This window comes from Solanum verrucosum, unplaced genomic scaffold, assembly GCF_900185275.1.
Source record: "Solanum verrucosum unplaced genomic scaffold, falcon-dt-bn FXZP01000079.1, whole genome shotgun sequence".
Lineage (NCBI taxonomy): Eukaryota > Viridiplantae > Streptophyta > Magnoliopsida > Solanales > Solanaceae > Solanum > Solanum verrucosum.
In genome coordinates, this window is record NW_026020368.1 from 3,735,022 (window position 1) to 3,753,934 (window position 18,913).

At 32.1% G+C, this 18,913-nt stretch overlaps 2 protein-coding genes across 2 annotated transcripts; both read left to right on the plus strand.

Annotated features, from left to right (window-relative positions):
- The first annotated feature begins 1,848 nt into the window (after positions 1-1,848).
- Positions 1,849-3,924, plus strand: LOC125838219 (uncharacterized). Its single transcript, XM_049517294.1, has 3 exons — positions 1,849-2,783; positions 2,877-3,066; positions 3,171-3,924. The coding sequence occupies exons 1-3, from the start codon at positions 2,391-2,393 to the stop codon at positions 3,698-3,700; spliced, it is 1,113 nt and encodes a 370-aa protein (XP_049373251.1). The 5' UTR covers positions 1,849-2,390; the 3' UTR covers positions 3,701-3,924.
- Positions 3,925-12,241: 8,317 nt separating this feature from the next.
- LOC125838018 (protein kinase and PP2C-like domain-containing protein) lies at positions 12,242-16,759 on the plus strand. The gene is made up of 5 exons (XM_049517072.1): positions 12,242-12,273; positions 14,254-14,473; positions 14,555-14,659; positions 15,490-15,585; positions 16,565-16,759. The coding sequence occupies exons 1-5, from the start codon at positions 12,242-12,244 to the stop codon at positions 16,757-16,759; spliced, it is 648 nt and encodes a 215-aa protein (XP_049373029.1).
- Positions 16,760-18,913: the final 2,154 nt, after the last annotated feature.

Genomic DNA, 18,913 nt, shown 5'->3' on the forward strand with positions numbered 1-18,913 from the left:
CTTGTCGTTACAAAATTGACATATATTTCGTCTCATTTACCAACTCTGCTAACAGAAGTCATATAATAATTTAAAAAATAGACAAAATATTCAATATTAATGTCCCTATGATTTACGAAATTGTCCAAAACTGTCTCTTTACTTGTTTGGTTTACAAGTTATTTTAATTTTTATGTATGTTTATATTAATCATTGGTATTTGTTTAATGTGAGATATAATACTTGATGGTTGTTGATGAAATTTGAAAGATGGTAACCGTAAATATTCTTCATTCACCAGTAGATTACGTAAAGGATTTTTATTAACCTTCATATAAGATTTCATTATTAAAAGTCTTTTTGAATTGATTTTTTTTAAATTATTTTAGCTTATAAGCATTTTTCAAATTTACACAAACACTTCAAAAATATTAAAAAATTATTTAACTTGAAATAAGTAGAGAAGAATATTTAAGATCTTTCAAAATGAATTAACTAAGATCAAATATGTATCTTTACATTAAATAAATGTCATTAATATAAGCAACATAAAATAATCAGTAAACCAAACTTTTGGATATTTCACAAGTGACATGGGCAACTTTGAAATTCTTTTTCCTATTTATTTATTTTTATTATTTTATAACAATTCTATATATTATTATATAAAATATGTACTAGTTTTATAAGGGCGAGAACATTTGACCTTAACTTTAAACGGAGAGCAACAGTATACTATCTCTTTAATTTACAAATGACAAGGACAATTTTGAACATTTTTCTTAATAATATAATTATTATGAAAAGTAATAATAATAAAGGGGGCCCTTAACCAATTTTGTTTTTTAGCAAGACAATAATTATTATACCAAGCCCACCAATCGGTCCCCAAAAAAATCCAAAATTTCTCATGCCGTTTCAGTTTATACGTTACAAATTCCGGAACGACACAAGTCTAACACCTCGTCTTTTACTTCCCTCTCCCAATCTCCGCCGTCCGCGTCACACCTCCCTATACGTGTCATAATCTGAAGTTTTTTACCACTCATCTCAACAAAGCTTCTCACATAACTCCCAATCTCCGCCGTCCGCGTCACTAATTTGTTTCTCTTATTTTTTATTTTATTTTAAGTTTCATTTGTTTATTTTAACTTTACACATCACATATTAACTATATCAAAATTAAATAGAACAAATAAATTGACATACAGAAAAATAATGGACTACTTTCTTTGTTCCACATTTTTCATTTTTTCATGAGTCGAATAATTTAAATTTGATTGAAAACTTGCTCTTAAAATCTTCAATTTCTTTTGAAATATAAAACTTATACTCATAAAAAGTACTATTGACAATTCAAAATATTTAAAAAATATATAAAAAATATTATAATCAAAGATAAACTTATTTAAATCTCGATATTTAAAATGTGTCATATAAACTAAAACGGAAGGAGTAGTTACTTTTTCCGCTCAATTTCCGTGACACTTTTTAAATTTCGAAATTCAAACAATTTATTTTTACAAATAGCTTATAAAATATATAAATTTTCTTTTAATTTTTTTTAAAAATTTTATGATCAAATTTAAATGATTTAACTCTTAAAATTTAATACAAAATAAATTTAAATTATTTTTAAAATCTAAAAATAAATAAATTTAAATGACTATTTGACTGTCGAAATTTAAATGAACCATGTCACATAAATCGTACAGATACATAAGGAGTAGTTGATGTGGCATAGAAAATCATACAGTACAATTCACCTTCTTAACTACATTCACTCTATATAAGCTCCTCAAAACCCCCACTCTCTCATTTCAACTTAACTTCACAAAAAACCAAAACTGAGATAAAAATAGAAACAAAGAAGAAATGAAAAATCATTTACAAATATAGGCCCACTTTTTCTCTCCTTCACATAATTCTCTCCTTCCCGTGAAAAGGAAAGGTATTCCGGCGACTATTGTTACACTCATTCTATTCTTGTTCAACTACGCCAACAACTCCGAAGAGTGAAAGGAAGAAAAAGGTATCAAAATTTGACAATTTTTGTTTTTCTATCACATTTGGAAACGTGAAGATGATAATGGTGAACGGATTATGCGCGATTGTATTAATTGGTTTTTGATGTGTGAAAAGGGAAAGGTGAATTAGGTGTGAATGAATTATGAATGCGCTGAACTTGATTTTCTTTTCAAAGCATTGATTTCTGTGAATTTGCATGTATTTCTGTGATTAAGAAGTTAGGCATTTAAAGGATTCTGATCTAGACACGCAAAGCGAGTAGGTTTTTAAAGCTCTGAGAATTCAGCAGAAAATGACAAAAGAATATAATTAAGCTGTAGAGAGAGAGAGTTTTACAGTAGAAGAAGTAGTACCTGTTTTGGTTGTGGTTGTGGTTGATAGACATGCCTTTTCCGATGAAGGTTCAACCGATCGATTCTTCAACATACAGAGAATCGATCAAAAATGATGCAGTAAAGCCTTTGCTGAAATCACGACTTAAAAGGTTCTTTGATCGGCCGTTCCCTAGTGTTTTACGGATTTCGTCGGCGGCTGAGAAGCCAGGTGCCGCCGGCGCTGCTAATGATGGACCAGCCGCTGAGTTTGAGCCGAATTCGGTTTCTTTAGACAAATTGGTTCAGAATTTCATAGAAGAGAACAATGATAAGCCGTCTGCCGCTAGATTTGGCCGTAAATGCAATTGCTTTAATGGCAACAACGATAACTCCGATGATGAGTTTGATTTCGACTCTGTTACCAACTCCTCTTCGTTTGGGGATTCTTCCGATACTCTCAAGGTAATAAAATCTCTTGTATATAAAAAGAGTTCTCTAGAATTGCAGTTTATTCCTAATTGAAATCTCATTTTGTCTATATTTGTTGCAATTCAGAGCTTAATTCCCTGTGCAAGTGTTACCGAGAGGAATCTATTAGCTGAAGCTTCAAAAATCTTCGAAGAGAACAAATCTTGCAAGCGTAAGGACGATTTGAGAAAAATTGTCACTGATGAACTTTTAGCACTTGGCTATAAAGCTTCAATCTGCAAATCCAAATGGGAAAAAGCTTCTTCTACTCCTGCAGGTACATGCTTCGTTCTTCTTATATGAGTTTTGCTCCGTCAAATTTTAGTATTTTCGTGCGGTGAATAATGTGCTTTTTTTTCTAAATTTATTCGATATATTCAGGTGAATATGAGTATATTGATGTGATAGAGGAAGGCGAAAGAGTGATACTCGACGTAGATTTCAGATCTGAATTTGAAGTAGCGCGATCGACGGGAAGGTACAAATCAATTCTGCAATTGCTCCCGTTTATCTTCGTCGGCAAAGCCGATCGGCTTCTGCAAATAGTGTCAATCGTCTCAGAAGCAGCTCGACAAAGCTTGAAGAAGAAAGGTATGCACATCGCTCCATGGCGCAATCCGGAGTATATGAAAGCCAAATGGCTCAGTCCCTATACTAGTATCGCACCTGCTGTGGAATCAAACGCCGCTGCTGAGATCACGGAGTCGGAAAGTGAGTACGGTGAGTTAGACTTGATTTTTTCTGATAAAACGCTACCGTTAGACTCCGATCAAACAACAGATCCGTCGGAGAATACTTCCAGCGAGGAAGAGAAGCCGGTGATGATGACGTGGCAACCTCCGGCAGTGATGCCAAAGAAAACCAAAGTGGTTGTCACTGGATTGGCTTCCCTTCTCAGGGAAAAACCCTAAAAGATTTTGTTAATTCTAACATTGTGAATCTTTTGTTTTGTTTAGCGAGTAAAAATTATAAATGTATTAAGCTACATAATTGGAAATTTAGATAGATGAACGGAAACTGTTTTTTTCATTTTCCGTTTCCGTATTCTGCTCATCTTTGAAAGGGTACTGTAATAGAATCTAGAACCAACCTCTGTGCTGTAATGAAAAAGTAAAGAATAAAGAATATTATTCTTAATTTTCCACTACTACTTTATTGTATTTGAGATGGTAAAATATTCAATTTTTAAAAATATAATGAGCAATGTGTAAGAAAAGATAATTTGAGATACATATCCAAATGTTCCTGAGCAGGAAACAATGTGTGTAGAGATTTCAGATAAATGGATTATATTCATTGAAATATTATTGGGAAAATACAAGTGGAAAAGAGTGACCAGTAAATCATAGGAAGAAGAGAATGAGCATTGGGGATAAGGTTAGGTGCTCCCGTGCCATCTCGGACGCCGTAAAAAGGAGGCATGTGGTATGTAAAATCGATAATTCGAATCGAAAAAAATACTTAATTTTAGACAATTTTGATAATTGTTTTTTAAATTTAATAATAAAATTAAATTATTTTATTTATATTATTTAGAATATAAAGTCTAGTTTCATACTTTTATTTTTTGTTGTAAACTCTTGGTTATTCACTTTTCTATTGTTAATATTTGTTTTGAGCAAGATGTGCATGATTTATTTGATTTATCACCTTATTTCTAAATAATTTCAATGATTTTTTCTGTGTCAATTCTTAATGGTTAAATCAATAATGATTAATAATAAAACAGTCAATATTTTAATAATTCTATAATGATTTAGCATATTTACAAATTGATAATCCTTAAATCAAACCGACATACTTTAAAATCAAGTTAAAACGATTAATATACAACCCAGTTGATAAGGAGTGTTGGAAAAAAAAAGTCACTGGAATAATGTGATATTCAAACCATTCTAACAATAATTATATTCATATTAATTGATATATGTTTAAAATAAAAATACTTAATAAAGATGAATGAAAAAGTAAAAAATTAATTTAAAGGGACTGAGTACCTCCAAACGTTCACCAGTTGATTTTTTTTTTTTCTAATGAAGAATAATGGAATGCCTAAAACTAAGACCGGTAATATCATATACTACTATCGAAAAGAAGAATTAACCTCTAGAAAACTCATTTTTACGGAGAATATTACTCCCTTTGTCCCTAATTACTTGTCCATTTTTCTTTTTTTAGTAGTCCCTAATTATTTGTCCATTTTGATAAATCAAGATAGAACAAAAGAAAATTTCTCTATTATACCCTCAATTTATCACTTTGAAAAATGTAGAACTTTTGAAAATCTTAATCTTTTAATTCATCCACGTCATGATTAATAGAGGTAAAATGGTAAACTCACTATATTAATTTTTTTTTAATAGGTGTGTCAATTCAAAAGTGAACAAGTAATTAGGAACACAGGGAGTAATATATATTATTGTTCTTCTCCTAATTGAGAAACTGGAAAAAGAAAAAAGCGATGCTCAAGTTAATGTGTTTTTTATGAGTAACTGTGAATCCCTTTTCTTTATTCATTTTTCTTTATGACTTTTTAACTCTAGTTTGGAATGGACGTTGTAACTTGTAAATAAGTTGCGTATAATTACTGAGCTCTATTAAGTGTTTGAAATTCGGAATAATCAGACTTTAATATAGATATTGTGGTATTGGACACCACCAAATGGAAAATTATATGGCAAATTATATTGTGTATATCAGTAAAAGAACTTTTTATACTTATATATGTTCTATATTACAAATCCCGTATATTGTGTGTGTATATATATATATTTGTTTTGATTCCTCTTTAAAAATAATCTTTTATCAATATATACTTTTCACATTTTGAATAATTAAATTTGATTTTGCTACTGTATAGGAGTAATAAAAATCACATTTTGGCCAAAAAAATAATTAAAATTGAAACTTATTTTAAAATTTTGAAGTTGTATTTGAACAAATAACTTTGAAAATCTTCTGTATTTAATCAAATTTCAGGCTCAAATATTTGAATTTATATGGTCAAATATCCCAAGTCCCAAACAAAGAACATTGACTTTCTTGGTTATACACCAATCGACTGTTTGTTGGGTCTTCGTTTCCACACGCTTGGATTAAAAATTGAGAAAATCTCACAAAATACTATAGTTTTAGGGTGTGTTTGGTACGAAAGAAAATGTTTTCCTGGAAAACAAGTAGATTTTTGACTTATTTTCTCATGTTTGGTTGGTGAGTAGAAAATATTTTGCGGAAAAGATTTTTATTGTTTGATTTATGAATGAAAAATGTTTTTGAGAAATATCTTTTATTTTTACTAGAGTAGAAAATAATTTTTTGAAATTGAAAATATATTTTAAAAACAAACTTAAATATTTTTTTGGGGGTGGGGGGCTGGTAGGGGGCTGCGGGGTTGAGGATAGGGGTGAAAAGATAAATTTTTGAAGTTGAAAATATTTTTTAAGAAAAAACATAAAATAAAATAAAATTGGGGGGTGGGGGGGGGGATCGAGGGTAGGGGTGAAAAAATGAAAATTTGAAGTTAAAAATATTTTTTAAAAACAAACTAAATTTTTTTTTGGGGGTGGGGGGCTGGTAGGGGGTGGGTGGGTGGGGATTCGAGAATAGGGGTGAAAAAATGAAATTTTGAAGTTGAAAATATTTTTTATAAACAAACTCAATTTTTGGGGGGTGGGGGTGGGGGGTGGTAGGGGTAGGCCGTTGGGGTGGGGGGGTCGAGGATCGGGGTGAAAAAATAAAATTTTGAAGATGAAAATATTTTTTATAACAAACTTAAATTTTTTTTTGGGGTGTTGGAGGGTGGGGGGAGGGTCGAGGATAGGGATGAAAAAGTAAAAATTTGAAGTACAAAATATTTTTTAAAAACAAACTAATTTTTTTTTGAAGGGGGTGGAGGGCTGATAGGGGGGCAGATGGGGGGCGAGAGTAGGGAGTAAGGGTAAAAAAAATAAAAAAAATAAAATTAAAATTAGAAATATCTTTTAAAAACAACTTTTAATATTTATTTTTTTTGGGAGGTGGTGATAGGGGGCTGGGGGTAGCGTAAAAAATTGAAGTTACAAATATTTTTTAAAAATAAGCTTTAAATTATTATTTTTTTGGAGGGGGACTGGTTTGAGGGTAGGGACAAAACAAATTGATTTTTCAACAAAAAAAATAAATTGTAATTTGAAGTTGAAAGAGAGTTTTGAAAAATGTTTTTCTTAAATTTGAAGGAAGTCATTTTCCTTAAATTTGAGGAAAATGAGTTGATTTGAAAAATATTTTCCAAAACATTTAATCCAACCAAACATATGAAAATTGGAAAATGTTTTCCTTCATACCAAACACACCCTTAAAGTCGAATTACATTACGCAATGAACACTTCCAATAAATAAATTTTATTACATATAGTATATCCAATATACATAGAAATTATATTTAAGATACAACCTCGCTTAAAAATATCTCTCTTTTTCATATATTTTGTAGTAGTAAGATGTTGTTTAATCACGATTCATGAGAATTAGGGATGTACAAAGGAAATTAATTAATCGCATTAAATCGCTAATTTGTCAAGAAAAAAATATTATATTATTAAATTAAACCAACAGGATATTATCCAAAATGAAAAGTCTATTCAGAGTCATTACGAGTTGTGGTGTATGATTACTTCAACTTAATCAAAGATTTTTAATTTGATACTCTAAGTATGATTTTTTTTTTATCGAGAGTATCACCTCTAAATAGGTCTTACAATACATAATTTAAATTTAATCGAGACTCTAATATAAACTCCGAACACCAAATAGCAAAAAAAAAAAAAAAAAAAACCTATTTAGAGCTAGTGGTCGATAGCACTACACATGTTTGCTAGAGAAGGGAGCACCCCTTTTGTTTTTATCCATTAACAACTATATAGGGGGTCTCAACTACTATGTGGTCCACTTCCATTTTAAAGCCATATTCTTATAAAACAAAATTAAACTAAATACTACCATATTTGAGTCAGCATAGATTCAATATATACATTTTCATTTGTATGATATAAAGTAAAATTTAAAGTTAATCAATTTTTTTATATGCATTTTGAATATTTTAAATTGTTAGTTATGATGATTTATAGTATGTTTTGAAATGTATTTTCACATAATATATGTGTTCCTTTAGTTCCATTTTGTGACAAAGATGGAGTTTTGAGTGTCAATAATTTTTTTTATATCCATTTTAAATATTTTAAATTGTTAGTTATGATGATTTATAGTATGTTTTGAAATGTATTTTCACATAATATATGTGTTCCTTTAGTTCCATTTTGTGACAAAGATGGAGTTTTGCGCGTCAATAATTTTTTTTATATCCATTTTAAGTTGTTAATCATTGTGATTTATAGTACCTTTTCAATGTAGATTTTATATAATATGGATTACCTTATTTGTTCCAATTTTGAGATCAATCAACTTTTTATAAGACTTTTAGATATTTAAGTTGATAATTATTGTAATTATAGTATCTTTACACAATATTCAATTATATATTTTACTTCTTTTATTTTAATTTATATATAAAGATGAGATTTCGAGTCAACCAATATTTTATAAGGTTTTTAGACATTTAAATTGTTAATTGTTATGATTTATAATACTTTATAAGTAATTTCTTAGGTGATATTCCTTTGTTTCATCTTTGCTTTTTCACTATATTAAAAATAGTTGTTCAACAATACTTGTCCTGTTTGAAAAATCAAAAGATAATTTATCATGTTATATCTATTTTACCCTTGCTATTAAATTTAAATATATTCAAAAGAGTAATATTACTATTATTTATTGTTTCCTAAAGTGTGTGACAAATCAATAATAGACAACTATCGTTTGACACAAGGAGTATATATTAGTACTATCTTTGTCTCAATTTATGTGGCATGAATAAGTTTTTAAAAGTTAACTAAATTTTTTATAGCTTTTTAATATTTTAAATTATATATTAAAAATTACTATAATTTATAATATTTTTATGTAATTTGTAATAAATTAAAAAAAAGACATAAAATGATATTCTTTTTGTGGAGCCTACATCTATTGTCATTATGTTTGAAAATGAAAGCTAAAAGTGGGATCCACCTATTAGAAAGGATAAAAGCAAAGATATAGAACCCTTTTGATCCATAAAGAAAAAGGTGTACACAACAAATATTATATTGAGCATAAGTAATTTGAGCATCCAATATTTCAATTATAAATGAAAAGTCTTAAATGAAAAAACAACCTTTAATTCAAAATCAATGTCAAAAAGCACACATGTTGTTTTAAGTAGAATAAAAAAACTTCTTTTTATTTTCGTTACCCTTTTTCTTTTCTTTTATAATTATAATTTAATTATGTCCTATCTTATTTAAAGACGAATCATAGTTTGTACATAACGGAAAAAGTATATTAATATTACTCACACTATCGACACTTATTGTAAATAAAAATAAAAAGTACTCCTCCAACAACAGTATTTGCTAATTATTGACTTGACATAAGAATTAAGAACCAGTATATCACAAGCATAGTTTTATCTATCAAATTACCCCTATTAAATATAATTCTTTTAAATATTAAAAAATAAATAGTATTTAATAACAAAGGTAAAATAGATATAAAATAATGAGTATTCATTAATTTTATTGTGTATAATCAGACTTTAATATAGGTATTGTGGTATTATCGAGAATATCACCTCTAAGTAGGTCCTACAATGCATAATTTAAATTTAAACGAGACTCTAATATAAACTCTTGACACCAAATAACCCGAAAAAAACAACCTATTTAGAGCTAGTGGTCGATAGCACTACACATGTTTGCTAGAGAAAGGTGCACCCCTTTTGTTTTTATCCATTAACAACTATATTGGGGTCTCAACTACTATGTGGTCCACTTCCATTTTAAGGTCATATTCTTACAAAACAAAATTAAATTAAATACCATAATTGAGTTAGCACAGATTCAACATATACATTTTAATTTATATGATATAAAATAAAATTTAAAGTTAATCAATATTTTTTATATGCATTTTGAATATTTTAAATTGTTAGTTATGATGATTTATAGTATGTTTTTAAATGTATTTTCACATAATATATGTCACGATCCAGACCGTCGTGATTGACACCCACACTAACTCTCCGGTGGGAGAACCACTACTACAACTCAACCAAGCAACTAAACCAAAAACTAAGACATTTAAGTATATAAAAGCAGAAACAATAGCTAAAATTTGAAGTTCCCATAAACTTCAACAAAAGATCTAACAACTAACAATGCGGAAGAATTAACCTAGAACCTGAAAGTTAATGTACCAAAACATCTAACAACGAACCAAGTCTAAACAAGAAAGTCTACAACCACATACTAACGAACTAACTAAAAAAAATGTCTAAGTCCGAAAATGGTGGACATAGACGAAAAAGAATCTCATGGCAGTCCGGAAGAATTGGCTCACCCTTGAATTCAAACGATCACTGATCTCCTAGGAGGTCTATCTGTAGCCGCTTGAAGATGACCTGTACTCAACAAAAATAAGAGCAAGTGCAGTATCAGTACACAACCACAATGTACTGGTAGGATCACACGGTTATCCCACTAGTGCAACATAAACAAGTCAAGACAACATTATAATCACATGCATATATATCAACATATACAATATCATCAACATTTATGAACAACGAACAACTTCACATTTTATATCAAATCCTTGGTCCTCTCATGGAACCCAAACCCAAACAGTTAGCATACCGAAACGTGGTAACCGATCCCATAGTTATGCCAAAACGTGACAATTGATCCAAGTTAGTTATGCCGGAACGTGGCAATTGAATCAAGTTAGTTATGCCGGAACGTGGCAACCGATCCATTCAACACACCACAATCACAATTACAATCACAAGTATATCATCAAGATCATACATTTAAGTCATGATTTCATGGCAATCATCATTCATCTATCTCATTTACAACAAGTGTGATCAACATTGCAACATTCATGCATATACAAGTATCATAATGAATCAAGATCAAGCATACATCACACAATCATAGAATCACAATCATCACATACCTCGAAACAAACTTGAAACCTTAAGAAACTTGATCCTTTTCCTTCCGGATTCGTTCCGCTTGTTCTTGATCTACAAACAATCAATATAATACGAGAATCAATAAACAATCACTAATTACCCTAATTACTAACAATTCTATGAACCCTAGATCATACACATGATCCCAATTATCCAATTTAGGGTTGTTTCCACCATAGAATCTATAACAAAACCTTTTCCCATCAATATTCACCCATTATATTAAGTTCTATGGATCGAAAAATGGATTCTGGGAGTGAAAAGTTTACCTTTAGCCTCAAGAATGGTGAAAAACGAGTAAGAGTCGCATGAGGTTCGTTCCTTAGCTCTAAAAGTCGAAAAGTGCATAATGAGGTCGTTTAGGGGTTTATTACTGACTTTAATTCACGTCGATCCCGCCACAACGGCTTTCACCCCGCTGTAGCGGTCCCGCCAGAGAGGCAAAACCCAACGCCAAAGCGGGTTACGCGAGACAGAGGGCTATTTCATGAATTCCAAGATTCCCACTTCACAACACACCTCTAACCAACGACGCTCAAAAAATACCCTTTACGCCAAGATCGATTTCGGGAGTTCTACTCACCCGAATTCAATTTCGTAAAGTTGTACGGATTCTTTAACGAGTTATCTAACTATTTATGTAATCAAAATCATAAATGATCCACCCTATTGTTACCAAATTTTCCTACACCTCGATGACTCTGATTTCACCCAAATTTGGACAAGGTTGGAAAAATCAAATACTATGAAAATGTTTTTTGGCCCTAAATTTCCCCTGTTGGCTTTTATATAACGACGGAACCGGATCGTTACAATAGATACCAATTTACCCATCACTCTTCCTCGAGTGACAAACCCGGATGAACACTTTATAAATTAGGAGGTAAAGTCAATCTATACGCTACCGGTCCCACACATTCAAGAATTTCAAATGGATTAATGTATTTAAGACTTAGCTTACCCTTCTTACAAAATCTCATCACCTCTTTCATGGATGATACCTTAAGAAGAACCTTTTCACCTGATTGAAACGTCATGTCTCTTACCTTATGATCCGCATACTTTTTCTGTCTACTCTGGGCTGCTAAAAGCTTAGCTTGAATGCTCCTTACCTTATCTTGATCATCCTTCACTAAATCAACCCCCAATGGTTTCACAGCCTCAAATCATCCCATGGGTGATCTACATCCCCTCATATAGAGTGCCTCAAATGGTGCCATATCAATGTTGGAGTGATAACTATTATTATAGGAGAATTCACACAAAGGTAAGAACTTATACCAATGCCTTCTAAAATCAATCACACATGCCCTCAACATGTCTTCTAACACTTGAATAGTCCTCTATGACTGCCCGTTTGTCTGTGGATGGAAGGATGTACTAAAAGTGAGTTGTGTGCCCAATTCAGCATGTAACTTCCTCCAAAACTTGGATGTGAATTGGGTACCACGGTGTGATATGATAGAAAGGGGCACCCCATGCAACCTTACTATCTCTTTTACATACACCTTAGCCAATTGTTCAGCATTATAATCTATTCTTACCGGAATAAAATGGGCTGAATTAGTCAATCTATCAACCACTACCCAAATAAAATCAAACTTCCCCAAAGTCTTGGGAAGGCCTACTACAAAATCCATGGCTATCATTTCCCACTTCCATTCGAAATTGGCATTCTTTGAACCAAACCTGCAGGCCTTTGATGCTTATACTTCACTTGGTTGACAATTTTGACACTTTGCCACAAACTCCGTTATGTCTTTCTTCATGCCCGACCACTAATAAATTCGCTTCAGATCTCTATACTTCTTGGTCACACTCGGATGAATAGAATATCGCGAACCATGAGACTCTGTAAACAATTTCTCAATCAAGTCATCTACTCTAGGAACACATATTCTCCCTTTAAAATTGAGTACACCATCCACATCAAGAGTGATCTCTTGTGCCTTACCAATCACAACCTACTTTCTAAGTTCCTTCAAATTCTCATCTTCAAATTGTTTGGCCTTGATCTCTTCAATGAAAGTAGCCCTCACCTTAATACTAGCTAACACCTCACCTCTTTCTGAGATGCCCAACTGCATGAACTTCGATTCTAAGGTCTGAATTTCTTTAGCCAAAGGTCGCTTGGCTACACTTAAGCAGGCTAAACTACCCATACTCTCCGTTTTTCGACTCAAAGTGTTTGCCACCACGTTAGCCTTACCCGAATGGTATTGAATGGTCATATATAATCTTTAAGTAGCACAATCCACATTCGTTGTCTCAAATTCAGATCATTTTGAGTGAACACAAGCTGCAAACTATGATGATCAGTAAACACTTCACAATTAACACCATAAAGGTAATGCCGCCATATTTTAAGAGCAAACACTACTGCTGCCAACTCTAAATCATGGGTTGAATAATTCCTCTTACGTACCTTCAATTGACGCGAGGCATAAGCTATAACATTCTTATCCTGCATCAACACATTACCAAACCCAGAATGAGAAGCATCGCAATAAACAATAAAATCTTTACCTTCAACCAGTAATGCTATAATAGATGTGGTGGTAAAAAAAGTCTCGAGCTTTTGAATGCTCTCCTCACACTTTTCATTCCATTCAAATGGCATCTCATTTTTGGTCAAATTAGTCAAATTCGTGGCGATAGAAGCAAAGTTCTTCACAAATCGATGATAATAGCTAGCGAGCCCAACAAAACTCTTAACTTTCATCATAGAGTTAGGCCTAACCCAATTCTTAACCGCCTCAATCTTTTGGGGATCTACCATTACCCCTTCTCTTGAAACTACATGCCCAAAAAATGCAACCGATTTCAACCAAAATTCACACTTAGAAAATTTAGCATATAGCTTTTGCTTCCCAAGAAAACCCAAAACGCACTACAACATTTTAGGCCTAAAGCCGCACTAAATCAAGACAACGCTTGTAAAGTGTTGCCTAAATCATTTAAGACTACACTTTTAAAGTGTAGCCTTAGTTTTTAGCTTTTGACCACGATAATATTGGCAACACTTGAAAAACGTGTTATTTAGTAGTATAGGCTACACTTTATACGCGTTGTCACATCCTGATAGAATTGGCTACACCTATTTATATAAATGACTACACTTTTAAAATGAGCTATTTTTATAATTATAAAAATAACACTTACCAAGTGTGGCCCTATAGTTTTCACTAAAATATTTTATTACCTCTAACAAATTTAACTCTCCCTCCCATTTTTATTTGGCCCAAAAGAAAATTCATAAACAATAAAAAAACTCTCCAAGTCTCTAAAAGAGATTCTAGTTGCCCTAGATCTGAAATTTTGAAGGCTTTGTAAGAACGGATATTTATGACTTTGCAGTCCCTCTGATGTGTTTTTTGAAGCATTCATAAAGACAAATGTTGCATTTAGGACACAACTTGATTCTTCTCGCAAACGCAAGGGAGCAGTTCAGAAAGATTGGCATCCTGGTTGTACTTCAATAACTGCACTTATCATCAGAAACAAACTTATTGTTGCTAATGCTGGCGATTGCAGAACAATCTTATGTCGATCTGGGATCCCACATGCTCTAAGTAGGGTGAGATGATTCATTTTCTTAGCTAACTTTCTGATGAATCAGAAGACTTTGCATTCCCACTGATATACGGTACTGTTATAGGATCATGTTGCAAGTTGTCTTGAGGAGTGGGAACGTATTATCCGTGCAGGTGGCCTCGTCAAATGGAAAGTGGATACATGGAGGATAGGTGATGCGACTCTCCAGGTTAGTCTTCCCAATTCACATATTTTCATAGCTACTGCTTAATGATTTGCATAGTATCTAGAGCACACTTTTTTTCTTCTTTTCCCACCAAATTCTTGCCAATTTTCAGCTTCGGCTTGGATGTTCTTATTTTTCCCTTCTATATGTGTTATATATTCTGGAAGTCTACATTTATGCAAACATTCCAGTTTGTTGTAGTTCCGTTGTTATATTTTTTATCAGAAGAATCCTTTGTCTGTAAGATTTTCACTTGCATTCTGATCCCAGTTCCATTTGAAATAGATATAATAAGCAATGTGATGTTAAAAAAAAGTAGCACTGATGCGTGGTCCAAATGTATATACACATTATCCAATCCTTTTAGTAAGGGAAAGTGTATATATATCAAATTATCCAATCCTTAGTCAGGGAAAGTGGTGTCTGCATTATATTTATTCATTAACAACTATAAAGTGTTTAGATATCATGAAGCTCAATGATCAAGTTGCTATACAAGTTATAAATGTATTAATATCAGAATAAGTGGGCATTGAATGTACTACCTTGACTCCTTCATGTATTGTATGATGAATGATAAGTTAATGACTTGTGTTATAGAAGTATGGAAAATATTTGACATTCGAAAATTATATGTGGGGGTGGCCGACACCCCTAGACTAGCAGCAAATAGCAATGGATCTATATTTGATAGAATACATTATTTCAACAGTTGGTGATTTAGGCGGGCCTTGTGAGGAAAACAATGGAAGAAATAGTTGGTGATTTAGGATCTTCCAAAATATAAATATTGTATTATCATTTAGTAATCTCATTGCATTTACTTTCTTTAGGTCATAAGGTCTATCGGCGATGATGATCTGAAGCCAGCTGTAACTGTGAAATCTGAGATAACTTTGACTACTCTTTCTGCCGAGGATGAATACATTGTAAGGATTACAACAAGAAAATTTCATTACGTGATATTTTAATGACTACTTATTGTTATCAAATCCTAGTAGTGAATCTATCTATATGTTTATATGTGACCACATTTTATCCACTTCCAGACCAATAAGTTGATTCTCAAATTGGATTTAGCTTCTTATCTCTGGTTCTATCAAAACAAGTTATTTGCAAGCACATACTACGTTGTTGCATAATTAGTTCCCACATGAGGGTTTGTTTTTCAACTATCATTAAAGATAATGATAAATAACATACATCTAAGGACATGGACTCCGGTCTGTTACTAATATCATTTTTTTGTTTGAGGCCCTATGTTTCTTTGACTATTGTTGCTTCCTCTTTGCAACCACTCTTATTACTTTGACTTTGACATGTATGGGTACGGTCCGACTTTTTTAATTTAACTTTGAAATGTATGGGTACTTGTGTTTTTGTTTTCTTCCTTTCTCCTCTGGTTTAATAGGGGATTGGATAATAGTTTAATTGATAGCATGAATATTTTGGGTGGGGAAATAAAGTAGAGTAGGGATGCGAAAGTGTAATGCTGATATTGGAATTTGTAAAGTGCATTAGATTTTTGAAGGGCCACTCACAAGGTCAATTCAAGGCATTCATAGTAAGGTATGCATAGTTGTTATTAGTTAAGAAAGCTCCATGGTGAGAGAAATGTAGCCCCTTGTGTATAGAAAGAGCACACTATTATCTCATGAATCCCTTTTGTTTTTTCTTTACTTTTTCCTCTTTCCGTTCTCTCCTTTATTCTGTGTATATTAGGACATTCTCATCGCCATTTTGCTTCTTATCTTGACTTGATAATGTGTCTGTACCAAGGTTGATTATCAATAACTCTCAATTAATTGCTCCAGCAGTTGACAATATGTATATAGTTATGTTGTTACAGTTGCAGTGGTTGTTTTGTTTGGGTTTAAAATGATGATTCATGTTTACATAGTTTATCAGGTAATGGCGAGTGATGGGCTTTGGGATGTTATTAGTGAGAAAGATGTAGTGAACATAATCAGAGACACAGTGAAAGAAGCAGGAATGTGTTCAAAGAGGTTAGCGACAGAAGCTGCGGAAAAAGGGAGCAAAGACAATATAAATGTTATTGTAATTTTCTTGCGTTCAGTTTCCACAGCCAAGATAATCTATTAGCTACCTCTGCTTACTTACTGGTATCATCATTCTTTGTAAATCAATTCATCACTAACTAATTGGATCAGTTGATTATTTACACTTCTAGCTTATCTTTTTGGAAAAATCTTAAAATACATAATCAGTTGATTAGTTACCTTTCCTAGCAACAACTCTTGTTCTGTATTTTTCATCTGTATAATAAAACTACTTCTTTTGGTTCTAATTTTGCAGCTAAATATAACAGCTAGTATTGTATGCAACTTTCCAATTGTTAGAGACATAATTAATATTGTTTCATCTCAAAATCATACAAATTCTTTAATCAAAATTCAGAATGCTACAGAGCAATTGAAGGTATATCTTTCTTGCTATTCTCCTTTGGAAAGAGTTTGTATGCACATTGAGTGACATTGTTTGATGTTTGAGATTATGCACATTTTTCATCTGATGTTTGAGATTATGCACACCAACATACCCTAATGCAAGGATCTTACATAGATGATTCAAGTACAACACAATTTTATTTGGGTCTGGACAGTTAGCAACATGGCTTACTTGATTGATTTGGGATTTACCAAATGAACTTTGTGGATTTAAACACTCATAAGATATTCTACATGTCATTTTTGTCAAAAGAGACATCCAAATCTTTGTTTCTTTTATATGTTGTTAAGATACTGCAAATTCCACAGGACATCTCTAAAATTAACTTCTACTCACTAAGTACTTTCTGTGGAAGGGATTCCCGTTATTTTCCATCTTTTGCTAACAAGTTACCAGTGAGTTTCCTATTACTCTCTCTTAAGTTCCCTATCAAATATTATCCTGAAATAGTGATTTCCATATCAGTTGAACAAGCAACTTGTTTTGTCTGACCCTCCACTCTTCTGATTCCATTAAATGTGCTGGAGTCTATGCCTGTTCAAACTTTGGACATGAATGAACATGTCAATGTTAGTTGTCTGATGTATGAACATCTCATAACTGTTGATTAGATAATTGTTTTTCATAGTCATGTTTCCAAGAAACTCTAAGTGTCGACATAAAATTAATCTAAGCTCTGAACTCATGTTTTTTTTAAATATTTTTTTGCAGGGGATCTCTCTTTTGGAAAAGATGATTTGTGCACACAATATGGTTTTATAACAACATTTACAGAAATAACAAGATCATGTAGAGGGGGGAAATTGTTTTACACTTTAGACTCATGTAAATATAAGTGTAATGCAAGACTACGTTTCTTTGGAGCTTCAATCAATTATCCTCTGATGTAAATACCCATCTGGAGTTTGGTCAATCAATGTTTGTACCTATGTCAAACAATAAAATAAAAAGGGCAGCTCGGTGCACTAAGCTCTCACTACGCACAGCCACGAGGTTCAAGTAAAGGCCGCATCACAAGGGTCTATTGTACACAACATTTGCGAGCTTGTGCTCAATCTATTGTATTGAACGATGAAGAGTTTTTGTACTATTGTCATATTCGTTTGAATGCATTTGATTTTGTGAAATTTATTGATAGCAGAGATCTTTAAGCAATGACTTTCCATGTATTGGTTGTACAAAATATGTTTTTCGAAGGTTATTCGAAATATATAGCTTCGATTATTTATTAGCTAATTTTGTGCTTTAGATCACTTATATATTTAATTATGTGATTATTGAATATATGCAAATAAAAATTATTATTCTTAAAAATGAAAAATTGTGGCTACAAAAATTTTACACAACATTGCCACATATAAAAGGCAACACTTTTTAAATGTGATCATTAACAAAGAAAACGCCACGCTTTTAAGTGTAGTATAATCAACAAAAGGTGTTGCTAATGAATCACTACAAAGTGTGCCCTTTATACCTCTTTGGCCACACTTTTTAAGTGTAGCTACTATGGTGATATTTCAAAAGTGTGGCCTAATGTCAAAGGTTACGCTTCTTTTGGCCACCCCCTAAAAAGTGTTGCTTAAAGTCCAAAAGTGTAGCCTTTTATCAAATGCCACACTTTTTGCTAGTTTAGGCTACACTTTATTGGGATGGCCATAGGCCTAAAATGTTGTAGTGACACTACGAAGTTGGTTGGCATGCTCTTCCTCACTTTTCGAATAGACCAAAATATCATCAATAAAGACTATGACAAACAAATCAAGAAACGGCTTAAACACCCCATTTATC

Coding starts and splice junctions, on each gene's coding strand:
- LOC125838219 (XM_049517294.1), top strand. CDS start 2,391: ATGCCTTTTCCGATGAAGGTTCAACCGATCGATTCTTCAACATACAGA. Junction 2,784..2,876: donor ATTCTTCCGATACTCTCAAG/GTAATAAAATCT, acceptor GTTGCAATTCAG/AGCTTAATTCCCTGTGCAAG. Junction 3,067..3,170: donor AGCTTCTTCTACTCCTGCAG/GTACATGCTTCG, acceptor CGATATATTCAG/GTGAATATGAGTATATTGAT.
- LOC125838018 (XM_049517072.1), top strand. CDS start 12,242: ATGACTGCCCGTTTGTCTGTGGATGGAAGGAT. Junction 12,274..14,253: donor TTGTCTGTGGATGGAAGGAT/GTACTAAAAGTG, acceptor ATGACTTTGCAG/TCCCTCTGATGTGTTTTTTG. Junction 14,660..15,489: donor TAGGTGATGCGACTCTCCAG/GTTAGTCTTCCC, acceptor TACTTTCTTTAG/GTCATAAGGTCTATCGGCGA.